This window comes from Sus scrofa, chromosome 14, assembly GCF_000003025.6.
Source record: "Sus scrofa isolate TJ Tabasco breed Duroc chromosome 14, Sscrofa11.1, whole genome shotgun sequence".
In the NCBI taxonomy this organism is placed as follows: Eukaryota; Metazoa; Chordata; class Mammalia; order Artiodactyla; family Suidae; genus Sus; species Sus scrofa.
The window spans coordinates 109,535,831-109,552,856 of NC_010456.5; the positions used below are offsets into that span (position 1 = coordinate 109,535,831).

The following is a 17,026-nucleotide window of genomic DNA, read 5'->3' on the forward strand; positions in this document are numbered from 1 at the left end:
AAAAACCCTTAGTTTCTTTCTTTCTTTTTTTTTTTTTTTTTTTTTTTGCAAATTATACATTTTCTTCTATGTTGTTTGATTTTTTTTTCTTAACCCAAAATAGATCTTTGTTATGTATTCATTATTCTTCATGTTGCCTTCAGCATGGCTTTCCAGATTATAGAAATGGTGTTAAATTGTAATATTATCTTTCTTGGTGTTTTATTAGTCATGTCACTGTTGTGTCATTTGCAGATTTGATAAACATTTAGTGTTTATTGCTTATATCCAAATTATTATTTAAAATGTTGAATTTTAAAGGGCAGTGGGGACATAATTTTCTTTTAAATAACTTTCTCTAAATTCTCCTCTACCCCTTATCATTATTTTTGGTGTGAGTCCACCTACCAGTTCTTAGTAGCCCACATTTTACCATCTTATGCTTCATCTTGATGTATTTTGTCAGATGCTTTGCTGAGATCTAGACTGTGTCTGTGGCATCCCCTCCAATGAAATATAAAATAGGCACTTCTAAAAGATCCTGGTAGGGCTAAATGTTCAAGTCATAATCTTCCACAAATGGAAAGATAGAAAATCCATGAAGAACAATGAGCTAGATGGTAACTAGAACATCAAAAGCAAAAAGGGACAGGTGGCTCACTGGGGACACTTGATGAGCAGGCTATGGTAATTACCCATCTGAAAAGAAAATAGCTTGTGCCATGAAAGTGGAATTTCTTCACCGAGGAAGTATTCTCACCAGGTGAAATTTTAGGGATCTAGAATAGAGTGGACAGGATTTGTTAGCCCTGATGAGGGCCTTTCCCTCTTATTATCTTTTTCCTTTGAAAGATACATGGTGAAATACTAACAGTGGGTGCTTCTGAGTATATGTGGGTGTTTCTTTGCTAGGTGTAGGACCTTCTTACTCTCTTTGCTCTGGACTGTTTCACAATATTATTTTGAAAATTCAAAGCATAACTCACCATGAAGTTGTTTAGTACATTTCCCTGTATTTTCTAGATAGGAGACAAAGGTTTATTTAACCTTGGTTAAATTCCATTGACTAACCACAGTAGAGGTTGTTAGGGAGTTACCAGTGAGTTGTCTCATTGCATTGCTTGGTCGCCACCCTCCTTTGTCCTACCCAGACCCATTTTCTTGGTACCATGAGGGAGAAGAATTTACAGTAGATCACTTACTTAAATAGTGTTAGTAGAATAACTTCCTCTTTCCCACTACCTATTTTCTTTCTTAAAGATCATAGTTTACAAGCATTGTCATCCAGAAAGTAGTACCTGTTTGTAGTTGTCTCATTTTCTAGCCCACATTTGTTACTCCTGTTCATATGTTACTCTTAAAATCGTATTTATGTATATATATTTATGTTGGACAAATGTGCTTTTAGGGGTCCTCCTTGAATATGTTCGTCAGTGTAAATTGTGATAAGATGGTTTTATGAGTATCTGATAGCCTGTGATCACTTCTTTAATAATCTGTTTTAATTCAGCTAAAGACAAGGCTATTTGTTAAAAAAAAGTAGAGAGAACTTGGAAGGTGGAGGAAAGAGGCCATGTGGATAAAATTCACAAGCTTATGAGTTATTTTGGAACTTACTCTCCTTAGTTGCTTACCTGATTGCATTAATTATTTTAGCTTTTGCTTTTTTTTTTAACTTGTGGGTTTCTATAGGATGGATTAGGAAGCCCTCTACCTAGTATTTAAAAATCTCTTGGTTCAATACATTGTAATTAGTTTAGGTAATTGAATCATCCTTTTTTTTTTCTTGCAGATTGAAGTGGTGCCATGCAGCAAGAAACAGAGAGATGCAGAGTTCGAGCCAGAAGGCCTGACATGGCGCTTTATGTACCCAAAGCTCGAAGGGGCATAGTACTACTCAAATCAGGTGATGAGGGCAAAAGCTGTGGCCCACCTAACTCCATGGTGAAAGAAGAACAAAAGGAAGATTCTGTCTCCCAAAAGAAGGTCTTTAGAGACAAACGTGAGGCTCAGAGACTAAGTATTAATCCTGATAAAAAGGAGCACAATCATAGGGAAGGGAAGAAATCCTCAACAAAATTTAAAAAAGACACATGCCTTCAAGGAAGAAATAAAAATAGGGTTTGTACTAAGAAGGCAGTCACCGAATCCAACGAACTGTTATCCCAAGGACATCAGCAAAGAGTCTCAAATCCTGGGATTATATGTAGTGTACCTTTGCAAAGATGTTTTAAACCAAAGAAGGCAGCTATAGAGTGTTCAGAGGTTAAAATCACAGATGTGTCAGGACATGAGAGGTTGCTTCTATCTCAGTCTTGTTCAGAAATCAATGAGGCTCAGCTTTCAAACAAACCATTCCAAAATATGGAATTCTGTGATTTCAGTAGGCGCAAAGTAAGTGGGGAAACATCTGAAGACAGAGATTTGGAAAGCAGAATTGAAACTGATGCCAAGGTCACGGAGATAGTATCCCAGTTTCCTGGAGAAAGTTCTGTGTTGAAACCTGAGAGTGTGATTGCATCAGTAAAACCAAGCTCTGACTGTGGAATTGTACAAGCCATGCAAACATCAGGTGGAATGTTGAAGCTCAGCAGTGGAGGCCTCACCACTGATTCTCTTCCTGGAAGTCCAGATGGTATCATTGATCAGAATCATGGAGACTTTAATGCTGAGAATGTTAGTGATACGGCCAACAGTACAGATTTCATCTTGAGTCAGAGAACTGTAGATTCCATTCCTGAGACTATGGGTCATATCTCCCATCAAATGACTAAAGTTAGCAATTTAGAGAAGACGAATGGCGTTTTTGATCCAGCAGTGATTAGGGAATGTGAGGAGAATGATGGCACTGCTGATGAGTTATGTGTAAAGCATGAATCTTCTGATACATCTGTCCTTGCTCATGAAACATACACAGATAATGGGACTAAGAGTGTAGGTGACATTACCAATAAGGCATGTATGATGAACATTACAGATATCATATCTGATCAAATAACTGTAGGCAGCCCTTGTTTAGTTGCAGCTAGAGTAGCTGATGAGGCCTGTAGCGACACAAGTAGTTTCTCAGACTATTTAGAAATGATGTAGATACAGCCCCTCTTCATGTAGCTAAAAGTGGGAATGACACTGAAAATAGCAGCAGCCTGACTGCTTGCTCAGATATTTATGTTGAGAATATTTCATCTAGTTTCACAGAGTCAACAGGAAAGTTGATAGAAAGTTTGTCAGATTGTGCTTCTTCCTTACCTATAAAGAAGATTGCTGGTAGCAATTGTAACACATTTTTGGACTCTGAACTCAGTATGTTAAATGGGACAAAAGTACTTTCAGACAGTGCCTTGGGCAGTGATCTAGATTGTACTGGTGATGTAACTGAGGCATTGCATGAACTAAAAACGCTGAAGAGTTCAAAACAGAAGAGGACTCAGAGAATATAGAATTTGGTGTATCCTTTCCTGATATGGAATCAATATCTATGGAAACCTCCATGAACCTGAAAGCAACGGAAATGTCTCACACAGAAGGAAGCACTCCTAGTGAGGAGAGTTGGGAGTCTATGTTTAATGATGACGGCGACTGCCTGGATCCACATCTTCTGCAAGAGGTATGTTTTAGTAGAAGTTGCTTAGTACTTGGTTTATTGATTTATAGAGCCTAGGATTTGGCGGGTAATTTTGATAGAATTTTTGAACATTCGCACATTCTCTCATATCCGGGATAAGGATTTGTGCAACAAACTGATAGGATTGTAGATTGAGAAAAGAATATCTGATAGATCTTTAAAAAATAAAATGGAGTTCCTGTTGTGGCGCAACAGAAACGAATCTGACTAGGAACCATGAGGTTTTGGGTTTGATCCCTGGCCATGCTCAGTGGGTTAAGGATCTGGTGTTGTCATGAGCTGTGGTGTAGGTCGCAGATTCTGCTCGGATCCCACGTTGCTGTGCCTCTGGCTTAGGCCGGCAGCAACAGTTCCGATTAGACCCCTTGCCTGGGAACCTCCATATGCCGTGGGTGTGGCCCTAGAAATGGCAAAAAGACCAAAATAAATAAATAAATGAAACATATGGCATTGAACTGTATCTATAATAGGCAAATTCTGAGAGATCTTATTGACTGGATTAAAGATGAATTTAATGGATTCTGGCTATTTAAATGGACTCTGGCTAACTGTTGAAAAAAATACAGATGGAAGCTTCTTCCAAAGGGCTTTTCTGTGTTGACAAGATGTATTTTACACCAACTTATTTGAGGAGAGGAGAATAATTTATTATTCGTGTTTATTTTATTTTTCCAGCAGATGTTGGAATGTTGTTAGACACTGTAGAGGTAAGGGAGGGGTAAAATGAAGGTACGGTGGTTTTTTTAAGAAATTTATGCTGAAGAATAAATGATAGTTGAGTACATATAGAAAATAATACCAGTTAGGTAATGTTCAAGGCATTTTAGAAATCATTTAGTTAAATCTTCTCATTTTTAAAATTTTTAGATACTCTCTATCCAGCATTTACATTTCTTACCATAAATAAGAATCATTGATTTTGTGTAGTAGAACCATTCCACCTTTTATTCCTTACAGTGAGTTCCTATAACCTTTGCCTGGAAGGGGAAAAAATGATTTCCCTATAAAACCTCCAGTTTTATAAATGAGGAAATTGAAGGTGGTTGGTTGTATCTTTAGGAAAGTCAGAATCGGGATTTCAGTATACTTCTGTCTTAATCCAATATTTATTTTCTTTCTATGAGACTGCTTCCTCACCTATAAAATAGTTTTGTTTGATTGATTCTGTAGAGCCTTTTAAGTAGTAAGTGATGAGTCTTTTGTTTCTGAGTTGAACCAGAAATACAGGAAAATAATCACAAGTCCGTATAAAAGAGACATGTGAGACTGAAGAGGGCAGCCCATTGGACAGAACCACTGTGCAATACCAAGCAGTTCATCCTTATTTTTAAGATGTTTGTACATACACTTGTACCATAGTTATTTAGTACTTCTTTTGGTCAACTAGGAAACAGTAACAGTAGGTCTTAAACATTCCTTAGAAAGAAATGTAGAGCAGAAGATATCTACCAATTAATATCCACGAACCCTTTGAAACTGCATGCACAACTTGATATGTATGTGAGGTGCTTCATAACTTTAATCAGATTTTCAAAGGTGATGGTTCCCCAAGTATGGTCCCTGGAGCAGCAGCATGAGCATCACTTGGGAACTTGTTAGAAATGCAAACTCTCTAGCCCAGTAGTCTGTATGTTTACTAGATTTTTAAGTGATCCTAATGCACATTAAGTGAGAACCAGTGCTCAGAGGCAAGTTAAATGTATATCAAAATGTGAGTGTGGTAACTAGAGGTGTCTATTAGCTCATAATTAGAAAAACACCTCTCAGCAGAGGTTTTAGACCCAAAACAGGTTAAGACCCACTAATAATGTGGGAAATTAGGTGAATATAGGGAGATTAAAATTAAGGATCCAAGCACTGGGAAAAGGCTTTAGTCTGGGGAAGGAAGCAGAGTTCTCTGGAATTGGCATGGGGACCACTTGAGGGGGTAAGAGAGCACAGGTGTGCATAGGAAAGAAAGAACAGCTTCCTATAAAAGGTCACGGGACACAGAGCCCTTTAAACATGGTAGGACTCAATAAATACTTACTAAATGGATATAGGCAGTGGGACGGAGTTGCTTTCTGCCTTGTTTTTTTGTTTTTGTTTTTTTTTGGCTGTGCCCATGGCATATAGAAGTTCCCAGGCCAGGGACTGAACCCATGCCACTGCAGTGACCCAAGCCACAGCAGTGAAAATGTGGGATCCTTAACCCACTGAGCCACCAGGGAACTCCTTCTCTATCTTTTTAGGGTAGCCTCTGTGAACTTTCAAAATATCATTGCTGTTAGACTTGCATTCTGTGTAGTAGCTTAGGGATATGGCTTCTGTATTGGGAGGGAGCTTCAGATGTGCAACTCTTTTTCAGATCTTAACATTGTTTAGAATAGGTGCAAAAGAATTTAGGCAGCTAAGTCTTTTGAGGAGCACAGTAACATAGCCAAAGGGATACTAGCATGACCTAAAGCTGGCAACAACAAGAAAACGAAGCAGGTGGTGGTTTCAGCTGAAAAAAAAACCAGTGCCTGGATATTGTGTTAGGATATCTTTTGAGGTGCTTGGTAGGAACTGGGGTCTATGTTGAAACAGGAGGATAGAGAGCAAGAAAAAAGTTGGATCGAGAATGCTGGTAGTGGACCCAACTTCAAGCTGTTGTCTCATGTGCTTTGGGTTTTAGAAGATGTAATAATAATAACTACTATTAAAAGATGTCACAAATCCAGTAACATTGATAGCCCTTTGGTGACTGTTACTCCTAATTTATTATTTATGTGATTCCAAATGTACTTTATTAAAGGCTAAACCAGAGCGTCTGCCTACCTTGAAAACTTTCCAACCAAAGATTTTTGGCTCTTTTCCCAGCTGGCCTGTTGGTTTGTTGACAATGGCTAACCTTAGAGGTATGCTTACTACTTCTAATAGGTAGAGAGGGATGCTCTAGAGCAGGGTGTGGTCACCACTGGCATGTAAAGCAGTTTCCTTTGACGTTTGAACTTCGAAAACTGCCTGAAGGGGATAGAGAACATAGGTAGGTCACTATTGAGCTCCCAGAACTGCAATGCTTGATGAATCTCCAGAGATCAGTCTCCTAAAACTGTGGTATGTGATGCCCAGAAATTGAAGTTGACAGTTGATAAAGAAAAGGATGTTGGCATGACTTTTTTTTTTTTTCCCCTTTTCCAGGGCCACACCTGAGCGGCTTATGGAGGTTCCCAGGCTAATCGGAGCTGTTGCTGCCGGTCTACGCCAGAGCCACAGCCACACGGGATTCCAGCCGAGTCTGCAACTTACACCACAGCTCACGGCAATGCCAGATCCTTAACCCACTGAGCGAGGCCAGGGATTGAACCTGCAACTTCACGGTTCTTAGATTCATTAACCACTGAGCCACGACAGGAACTCCAAGGCATGACTTCTTTTAACCCTTTGAGATCTTGGTACAAGAACACAGGAATTATTGTCTAGATAAAGCTTCCCCTACTGCCTCCTGTACTGGTTAGCAAACCTATCAGTAAGAGTCAGTAAGATGCCAGCAACATAGCATTGATGTTGATAGACACTGGCATCTGGTCCCTTCACTGACCATTTCTGGCCTTGAGGTTTATTTTTAGGGATAAATATTTAGGTAAGAGTTTCCTTTTGCTGTAGAGGATTACTAACCCTTCATTCCCAGACCATATTCTTTCTGGGGGTACTTCACAGTCATACTTCATCAGTGGTAGCTCTCCATCTAGTCTTTCCAGTCATGCCAAGAAGAGGCAATCCTGATACCTCTCCCTGCTTGAGAGGTCTTCCTCCCCTCTTGACTATAAATTTAATCTACTACAGTGTTTTCACTGTTCAGTGGATCTGTATAGCGTCTTCCCAAGAATGCCAGCATCAGTCTGCCATAATTACCTTTCAGTACCGTCTGAATGGGAGCCAGGTCCATATTGGTTCAGGATATTCACTTGGTCCCTGTCCATATATTCATTATATTCATTATGCATATATTCATTAGAGGAAACTAGAACTTGCAAATTTGTCCTCTGGCAGTAGGGTCAGTAAGTGATGATCTGATTAATTGTTGGGACACTATAATATGCCTCATATTGCAGCTTTCTTTTTTATTTCCTTTTGCCCTTCTCATTTTCTCCTGTCTTATTCATTTTTACCCTTTCTTTTATCATGCCTTAATCCAAACGTATGGGCGATGGATTTCTCTCACTGATGATAATCAGAGACATTGAGATGTCGCCGATAACATATTCTAAAGAAATCTTTAGATGACACCTTGACTGGCATTTTACTCATTCTTTGTTATAAGTTTTATGAAGTCAAAGTTTGCATTTCTGGCCTTGGTTTCTTGAAAAGGTTAGTTGGACGTATAGCCCAGATATATTAGATAATTTTATTTGCAGATAGGAACACCACTGAAGACATTATATACATTTTATATTTAATATATAAAATGTAGAGTTTAGAACTTTAAATTTATCCTTCTACTGTTGTAAGGGATTTATGCCCAAAGCAGTATAGAAAAGGACTGGGAACTGTAACTTATGCTGAATATTATACACCGTAGTTTTATTATCTTTTTAGGGAACTCTTTTTGGATGTGTTCAAACTTACACCATGAAAAGTTTGAAAAGACTTTAAATACTTACAAAAAATAGTGTTATTCCCGATGTGCCAAAGATAGGAAGTTAGATTGGCGAGACATTTTAATTCTAGCTTTCGATTTATTCACATTACCATGGACCAACATAAAAAATTCTTGGCTGTTATTCTCAGTTTTCTGTGATAATGAATACCTTAAATAAAATCGAATCCAGATAACCCCAAAACCTTATTTTTTGTTTATATCTTTTTTTTTTTGGTCTTTTTGCCATTTCTTGGGCCACTCCCGCGGCATATGGAGGTTCCCAGGCTAGGGGTCTAATCGGAGCCATAGCCACCAGTCTACGCCAGGGCCACAGCAACATGGGATCCGAGCCGCGTCTGCAACCTACATCACAGCTCACAGCAACGCCAGATCCCTAACCCACTGAGCAAGGGCAGGGACCGAACCCGCAACCTCATTGTTCCTAGTCGGATTCGTTAACCACTGCGCCACGACAGGAACTCCTTGTTTATATCTTGAGTCTGCTTTCCAGTCAAATCTTTTTGATTTATCAAAGTTTATAGTAAATAATAGATTTTATTTTCTTCAATAGAAAATGAGTTAATCAGTTAAATAGTTGCAAGATAACACTGGAAGAGAAAATAGAAACAAAGAGCTTGAATGACTTAACCTGCATAATTGGGATTTGATTATGTGGGTTAATTCAGTAAATAATTATGTAAATAGACATTGTGGCATTTGAAGCAACCACAGTAACACCACTGATTCCTGGTCAGGTCTCTGTTGTCCATGTCCTTATAGCCTCCTGATACCCCCAGTATTTAAATTTATTATAGCCACAACTAGCTTAAAGTGGTGTTTTATGTTTGTGTTTAATTAAAAGTACCTACAGAGGAGTTCCCCCATCATGGCTTAGCAGAAACGAACCTGACTAGCATCCATGAGGATGCAGGTTTGATCCCTGGCCTTGCTCAGAGGGCTACAGATCCAGCGTTGTTGTGAGCTGTGGTGTAGGTCACAGACTGGCTTGGATCTGGCATTGCTGTGGCTGTACCATAGGCACAGCTGCAGCTTGGATTCGACCCCTAGCCTGGGAACCTCCACATGCTGCGGGTATGGCCCTAAAAAGACCAAAAAAAAAAAAAAAAAAAGCCTACAGAAATGTTCTTATTCCAGCTAAATAAGATCAGAGTCAATTATAACACATCTCTTGATTGATAAGGACTAGGAACTTGAACTTTAACCAGAGATAGAACTGTACATGTCTTTTTAAAAAAGTGGAATGTTAGCATTGAAAGGGACCTGTAACATAATGTTGTCTAGCCTTCTTGCTTTATAGATAAGGTACCTGAGGCCCTGAAAGGTTGTTATTGACCTAGCTAAGATTAGTGCCAGTGTTGGCACTAGAATCCGAATCTCCTGGTTTCTAACCCTGGGCTCTTTCTATGACAGTAAGCCTTTGCCTCTACCTAAAGGTCTCATCCAGTCAATAGACATGATACAGCTGTTCTTTCCTCAGCTCTAATATTGGTGATGTGAGGGATAAAAGAGTAGGATAACAATGTTTAAAGAGTTTATAGTCTTACGGAGCAAGCTGAGGAGACTTATTCTTAGAAATGACTAGAAAAAAATAAAGGAGTATTGTTTTGTTGAGTTAAAAATGCCATTGATTGTGAAATATATCATTTTATCTATCACTAAGAAGAAATTAAACTTTTATACAATGCTTATTATTACCATTTAGAATGTTTCTTTTCTACATCTTGAAGGAGCTCTTTTAGATTTAGACATAAATTTTTATCACATATCATTTCTTATATAATAAAAATATAGGTGAAATAAATTGGTTATGATTTCCTAAAACTTTGTGTTTATTTATTTATTTAATGTCTTTTTAGGGGCATACCCATGGCATATGGAGGTTCCCAGGCTCTAGGGGTCAAATTGGAGCTGCAGCCACTGGCCTACGCCACAGTCACAGCAACGCCAGATCTGAGCCATGTCTGCGACCCACAGCTCACAACAATGCTGGATCCTTAAACCACTGAGCAAGGCCAGGGACTGAACCTGTGTCCTCATGGGTACTAGTGAGGTTTGATTCCACTGAGTTGTGGCAGGAACCTCCGAACTTTGTGTTTATAGTCCAACTTTTCTAATAATTTCTTGACTCTGTCATTGATATTGATGCTTTTTCTATTCTGTTATCTTCTGTACCATAAAGAATTTTAATGATATAGATTTCTTAAAAGAATACATAAAAGAAGCAGATGTCATTGTTGCTGGATTCTTAAGCCATCTTTGCACTTGTATAGAGCTATTCTTATATCCAGATTTCTTCTGCACTGCTAACCATCACAACCTTTCTGCAAATGTTGGTACCGGTGCTTTTGGTGCTCATGCATATGCAGGAAAGCCGTGTCAATATGCATAATTATAAGTTGTATACTGATGTTGGAGATGTTCAAATGTAAAAATGTGTATTTGATAAAATATTGGATTTTATCAAAATGTGGATTGATAAAATATGGTATATGTCCAACTTCCTAGTTTTATGATACAGTAGTGTAGGGAATGGAGAAACCATCAAAATGGAGTTAATAGTGGAAGCTTCAGGAGGAGATAAAGATTGAAGCTCGATCTTAGAGGAAGGATCAGGAACAGACAAGGCATTCCAGGCTATGAGAGCAGCTTGTAAAAAGTACAGAATGTTCACAGATTTAGGTCCTTTAATTTGTCACTATCAGAAGTTTAGATGATCTATATTGAATTTTTGTTCTTGTTGTTTTCCTTTTATAATTTATCACATTGGATTTTCTGCATGATTATATAATCAGAGCAATTTAAATTTATTGGTAAAGGGAAAAGAAAAAAAGTGTCATTTTCCCCAAAATTTCAGAATGCCATCCAGAATCATTTAAGAAATATAAGTTGCATAAATGAAATTCTTATTTGTCAGGGCTCTATCTAGAATCGGTCTTGATAAGCATGCATTTGGACAAAGTAATTAACTTGTGGCATGTACATTTTGTTCATTCCACAAGTGTTTTTTCAGTGCCTAGTTTGTGCAAGACATTGTGTCCAGTAAGGGACTATAGGGATAAATATGACATGTCCCTTGTAGTTGAATTAGAGAATTGAATGTTGATGAGGAAACAACAACCATTCTTTCCAGGTGCCAGCACAGTATGCTAGACTCTCTATGGCAGAGTACCACAGAAATTTGTTTTCTCATGATTCTGGAGGCTAGGAGTCCAAGATCAAGGTGTCAGCAAGGTTGTTTTTTTCCTGAGACCTCTCTCCTTGGTTTGGAGATGGCCGTCTTCTCCCTGTGTCTTCACATGGTCTTCCCTCTGTGTGTCTGTCCAAATTTCCTCTTATAGACACCATTCAGATTAGGGTCTGTCCCTTTTTAACAATACCTCTGTAAAGACATTATCTCTAAATACAGTTGTATTCTAAGGTACTGGAGACTATGGCTTTAACTCATGACTTTTGGGAGGACACAGGCCCAAGCATCCTTCAAGTGCACATGTTATTCAGTGTAACCACACTGAACTGTTTGATGTATTCAACAGTCCTTGCATGCCTTTGCACACTTCTGCCTATGGTACTTTTCTCTGTATAATTTCTTTGCTTGAGCAGTGAAGAAGAGTTAAGCAAAGTTCATTATCCTCTACCTACTGGTAATACCTTCTTTATTCTTATATCTTTATTGTGTAGTAAAATTCTTTGTTCAAGTTCTTTTTCTAATATGTTAAACATACATTAAATGTTTGTTGGATGGGTGGCATGGGGTCAGGTTAAGGTTAAAAGAAGAGACAGGAGTTCCCATCATGGCACAGTGGAAACGAATCCGACTAGGAACCATGAGGTTGTGGGTTTGATCCCTGGCCTTGCTCAATGGGTTAAGGATCTGGCGTTGCCGTGAGCTGTGGTGTAGGTCGCAGACACGGCTCAGATCTGGCGTGGCTGAGGCATAGGCCGGCAGCCACAGCTCTGATTAGATCCCTAACCTGGGAACCTCCATATGCCGTGGGTGCAGCCCTTAAAAGACAAAAGACAAAAAAAAAAAAAAAAAAGAAGAAGAAGAAGAAGAAGAGAGAGGTCTAACTGTAATATAGATGTGTTATGCAGTGAGTATTATAAAAGTAATGCAGATGAGGTAAATGCTGTAGAAGTATAGAGGAAAAGTCAGATTATAAATGTGACCAAAAGTAATGTGACCAGAGCAATAGGCAGGAAGAAGCAGGATGTGTTTAGGCATAGTGAGTGTTATCTTCGGTTGGAATGCAGTGTGTTTTAAGGCATGATATGATATAATGCTAGAAAGGTTTATATATATAACCTGTTACACTGTTAACTGCTGTAATACACTGTTACTGCCGTAATAAATTACCACAAACTAGTGTCTTAAAACAACACAAATTTAATGTCTTACAGTTGTGAAAGTCAGAAGTCCAAAATAGATCTCATTTGACTAAAATTAGGGTGTTGGCAGGGGTGTGTGTTCCTTTCTGGAGACTCTAGGGGAGAATCCATTTTCTTGCCTTTTTCAGCTTCTTATAGCCCTTTTCTGTCTTCAGAGTTAGCAATGGCCAGTCTTTCTCATATTCCATCACTTTGACATACTGATTCATTTGTCTCTGAAACAATTCTGCTTTTAAGGACCATTATGATTATATTGGGCCCACCTAGATAATCCAGGATAATCTATTTTAAAGTCGTCTAATTAGCAAATTTAATTCTACCTGTTATCTTTATTCTCCTTTGCCATTTATCGTATTCGTAGGTGGAGGGACCTTAGGACATGACATCTTTTGAGAGGCTATCATTCTGCCAAAAACAGGTAGGTTGAGGCCAGGTTATAGGAGCTTTAAATATAGCCATTGAAGATTTTTGATCAATGGAATATTATGATCAAAGCAGTATTTGGGGAAGTTTAATCTGTAAACTATATGCTGTCTTGAGTATAGGACTGGAAAGAAATCACCCCTGAGTTGTCTTTTCACCTTTGCCGTTGACCCTCTCTCAGTCACTCCCTTCCTTCCTCCAAGAACAGCTTCTGTCCAAAATCCTTAATCAGAGGAAATTACTTGTCATGAACATTGATGTGGTCACTGGCTTTGATTCTGTTCCCTGTAAGGAACATGTTCTGGAAGGAATAGTGGACCAGCAGTCAGGAGACCTGAGTTATGATTCAGACTTTGTCAGTAATTTGATTTGTAACTTTAGGGATATTCTTTCGTTTCTCTGGGATGCAATTCTCCATCTTTGTAATCAGGATAGCAATGACAGCCCATCTAACACGCCCATCTGACAGAGATATAAATATAACCTTATTCCAAAACAACAAGGCATATTTTTAATTTTTTGTCTGTAGAGATTAACTTGTGACTTCAGAACTTTTTGTTTCTCCTTTTGTACCTTGAAGAACCGAGGATCAAACAAAAAATAAAAAGCTCACTGATCCATGCCTAGTTGACCTTCTGTCTGTACCCTCTTTTTTCCCCTCTACAATAAGAATCAGACAATTATGTTATAGCCAGTCAGGTACTATTTTATAGACTTGTTTTCAAGACCAGATTACTAGGCTATAACTATGCTAAAGCCCTCACCTTGGGGAAGATAATTTTAACTTAGCTGGATGGTTTGTGGAAGCTGGTTATGCATATGAAGGGATGTCCGGTTTTCACTTATGCTTTGTAAATAGCAAGACAGGCCACTGGAATAAATCCTAAAATATCTGTGATTCATAACTCAAAGTTATTTGCTGGGTTGTTTGTAAACTTTCCTTTTGTCTTTATAATCAGTTATTATTTCTGTTTCAAGGTTTTTTATAGTCATGTATTATTTATTTCTCACAATGCATTATTTAGCCCTAGTTTTTAAATGCATGGACATGCAGCAGTTTGTTTTATTTTTGCAGAGTAATTCAAAAAATCAGTGCCAGAATTTCAAAAATTAAATGAAGAAAATGGTTCCACTTACAGCAGTATAAAGAAGTTAGAAACAAATTTAACAAAAGAAATGTAAAACTTGTACTCTGAAAACTACAAAACATTTTAAGAAGAAATTAAATAAGACCTAAACAGACATCCCAGCCTATGTTCATTTTCTTTAATATTGTTAAGATACTTCCCAAATTGATTAATACATCCAACTCAATCCCAGTTGCCCTTTATTTATTTATTTTTTTTGCAGATATTGACAGGCTGTTCCTCAGATTCACATGGAAATGCAGGGGACTCAGACAAAATGATGTTGAGAAAGAACAAAGTAGGAAGACTTAAACTTCCTGATTTCAAAACTTGTAACAGTAATCAAGACAGTGTGGCACTGGCATAAGGGTGGACTTGCAAGTGATTGCAGACTTCCCTCCTCCTCTCTGGCTCTCAGTTATCCTAAACTGATACACTAGTCCGCTCTAGGCTTTTGAACATTCATTAAACGTTTAGCTGATACCTTCTTGCCCACTTGTGTGGTGGCCACTTCTTCCCATGGTGTGCCAGAGGTAAAACCGTGTATGTGTTCTGCTTCTCTTTGGAGGGACTTGTCAGCCTGTGGATTTCAGTTTACTTGCATGCTCAGCTGTCTGGTAAACTCAAGGAAGTTATGATTCTATAGATCAGTCGGTCTTTTCTCATTGTTATAGCATGGGGAATATTCTCTTCCTGTTTTCGGCATCCTAAGTGGGGTGGAGATGACATGGTGCTTGACTTGTAGCAGATATAGCACCTAGTTAAAATTTGTTTAAAGTAGGTTGAATTTATTGAATACTTAGGTGCCAGGTAGTATACTAGGCACTTACTGCATCATCTCATTTAGTTCATACATTTAAGATACTGTTATTATCATTTCCATTTTTTAAGATATAAAACTGAAGCTTAGTGGAGAGAGAAACTAGAGGCAGTGCAGTAGACAAACATTTTTGTTAATTTTGCTAAATCACCTTCCTCCTTCCCTCTCTCCCAAATAAAATTCTTAAATTTTTTTTCTACTTCTCTATGGAAAGGAGATACATCCTTGGCATTTAATGCAAATTCTCATTTCCTCATTTGATGAGAAAAGAGGCACAGTATGAAAGAGAGAAAGCTTGAAGGACTCTAATTGGATTTTTGATAGAAAAAGACAGGGTTTTTGTTTTTTGTTTTGTTTTTGTTTTTTTGCCTTTTCTAAGGCCGATCCCACAGCATATGGAGGTTCCCAGGCTAGGGGTCCAGTCGGAGCTGTAGCTGCCAACCTATGCCACAGCCACAGCAATGCCAGATCCAAGCCGTATCTGTGACCTACACCACAGCTCACAGCAACACCGGATCCTTAACCCACTGAGCGAGGCCAGGGATCAAACCCACAACCTCATGGTTCCTAGTCAGATTCCTTAGCCACTGCGCCACGATGGGAACTCCCAGGTTTTGTTGTTGTTGTTCCGAAGGCTTTGGGTGGTCACTACCAGCCTCTACATTTTATAACAGGTGAATGATAAAATGACTGTCATGGCTTTGCTGCCACTTTCCATTCTCCTGCTTCCAGTGTGAAAGAGTCAATAGCCTTCAGTTTTTTCATAGAATTTTAAGTATTCTTCATAACAATTAATTCTTTTATTAACCTACTGTGTGGGAATCCCCTTAGGTAGCTCTCATGCTAGGGAACTTTAATTACTTGTACCACTTGTATTTGTTAAGTAAGCGACATTCAGCAGAAGGTAGACTTGAACAAAGTTTTCATTTTTTTAACTTTGTTTTGTTTTTCAATTTCAGAAAAGAAACTATGTGTGATCAATAAGCTTAAATAAAATGAATGTTATTAATTCACCTCTTCAGCTGTTTTCTGAAATTCATTTTCTAAGATGTGTCATTTGTAACTCACCACATTAATCATCCTATACTTTCTCACACACTGGTTGATAGGCGCAAGTTAAGTTCCGTGCAGTGCCCGTCTTTGCTGGAATTTCAACACCTTTTCAAGTATTCCACATGTGTAATATAAACTGGGTGAGAGACACTAGTCATTATTGTCTTCATGAGCAGTATTAATACAGAGACAATGTAAAAGGTTGAGGAATAGGAACATGGAGACAAAGAGGAGGATTGTTTGTGTATCGGGGGATATTTTATAATGCTCTGGCTTGATGTAACAGTCACATATATGCTTCCTCCTCCCTAGTTATCAGGGAATATGACGAATAGAGAAAGCATCCAGGAACCTAGATTCGATTATTACAACCATGAAGTTCCTGATACTGACCTCAGTGATTGTGAATTCGCACATGTCATTGAAATTTATGATTTCCCCCAAGAATTTCGTACCGAAGATCTCCTACGGGTTTTCTGCAGTTATCAGTAAGTATTTGCGAATGATTGGATGTTAAGGAAGGTGGGATGAGTGTCTTCTGAAAAATCCTCTCTTTTGTTTTCCTATTCCCTGTTGTTTACTTTAGCATCAACTTTATTGTCTTTTTCAAGCCCATTAGAAATCTTCTGTATCAAACCGTTCTTCTTCTGAATTCCTTAAAAATGCTAAAGAGTCCTTCTAGACCCCATTTCAGCATTTAAGAAGATTGTCATCAATAGTGTCATCAGAATCTGTTTTCATAGTGCATTTAGTCCATTTATATTTATTATAGTTATTGATGTATTTGGATGTACGCCTGCCATCTTTTTGTGTGTGTTTACTTGTCCCATCTTTTTCTCTTCTTTCTTGCCTTCTTTTGGATTGATGAGGTATTTTTTCTAATTCCGTATTTTTGGGAAATAATACTGTTTCTATTATTTGGTAGTTACTTTAGAAATTACAGAATGCATGTTTAATTTATCAGTGGCTAAAGGTAATATTTTTACACT

General features: G+C 38.2%; 1 protein-coding gene across 4 annotated transcripts in view; it reads left to right on the forward strand.

The window, feature by feature from the left end:
* R3HCC1L (R3H domain and coiled-coil containing 1 like) overlaps positions 1 to 17,026 on the forward strand; it is an 85,239-nt gene that overhangs the window by 51,726 nt on the left and 16,487 nt on the right. Inside the window, exons 1-4 of one of the 4 annotated variants that reach the window (XM_005671376.3) lie at positions 3,239 to 3,586; positions 12,976 to 13,032; positions 14,388 to 14,462; positions 16,350 to 16,525. In XM_005671376.3, the coding sequence (XP_005671433.1) occupies positions 12,994 to 13,032; positions 14,388 to 14,462; positions 16,350 to 16,525 (290 nt within the window). In that variant the 5' untranslated portion in view covers positions 3,239 to 3,586; positions 12,976 to 12,993. Of the gene's footprint in view, positions 1 to 1,771; positions 3,587 to 12,975; positions 13,033 to 14,387; positions 14,463 to 16,349; positions 16,526 to 17,026 lie in introns of those variants that run through there. The other 3 variants (XM_021074446.1, XM_001929141.7, XM_021074445.1) reach the window with 3 other exon arrangements.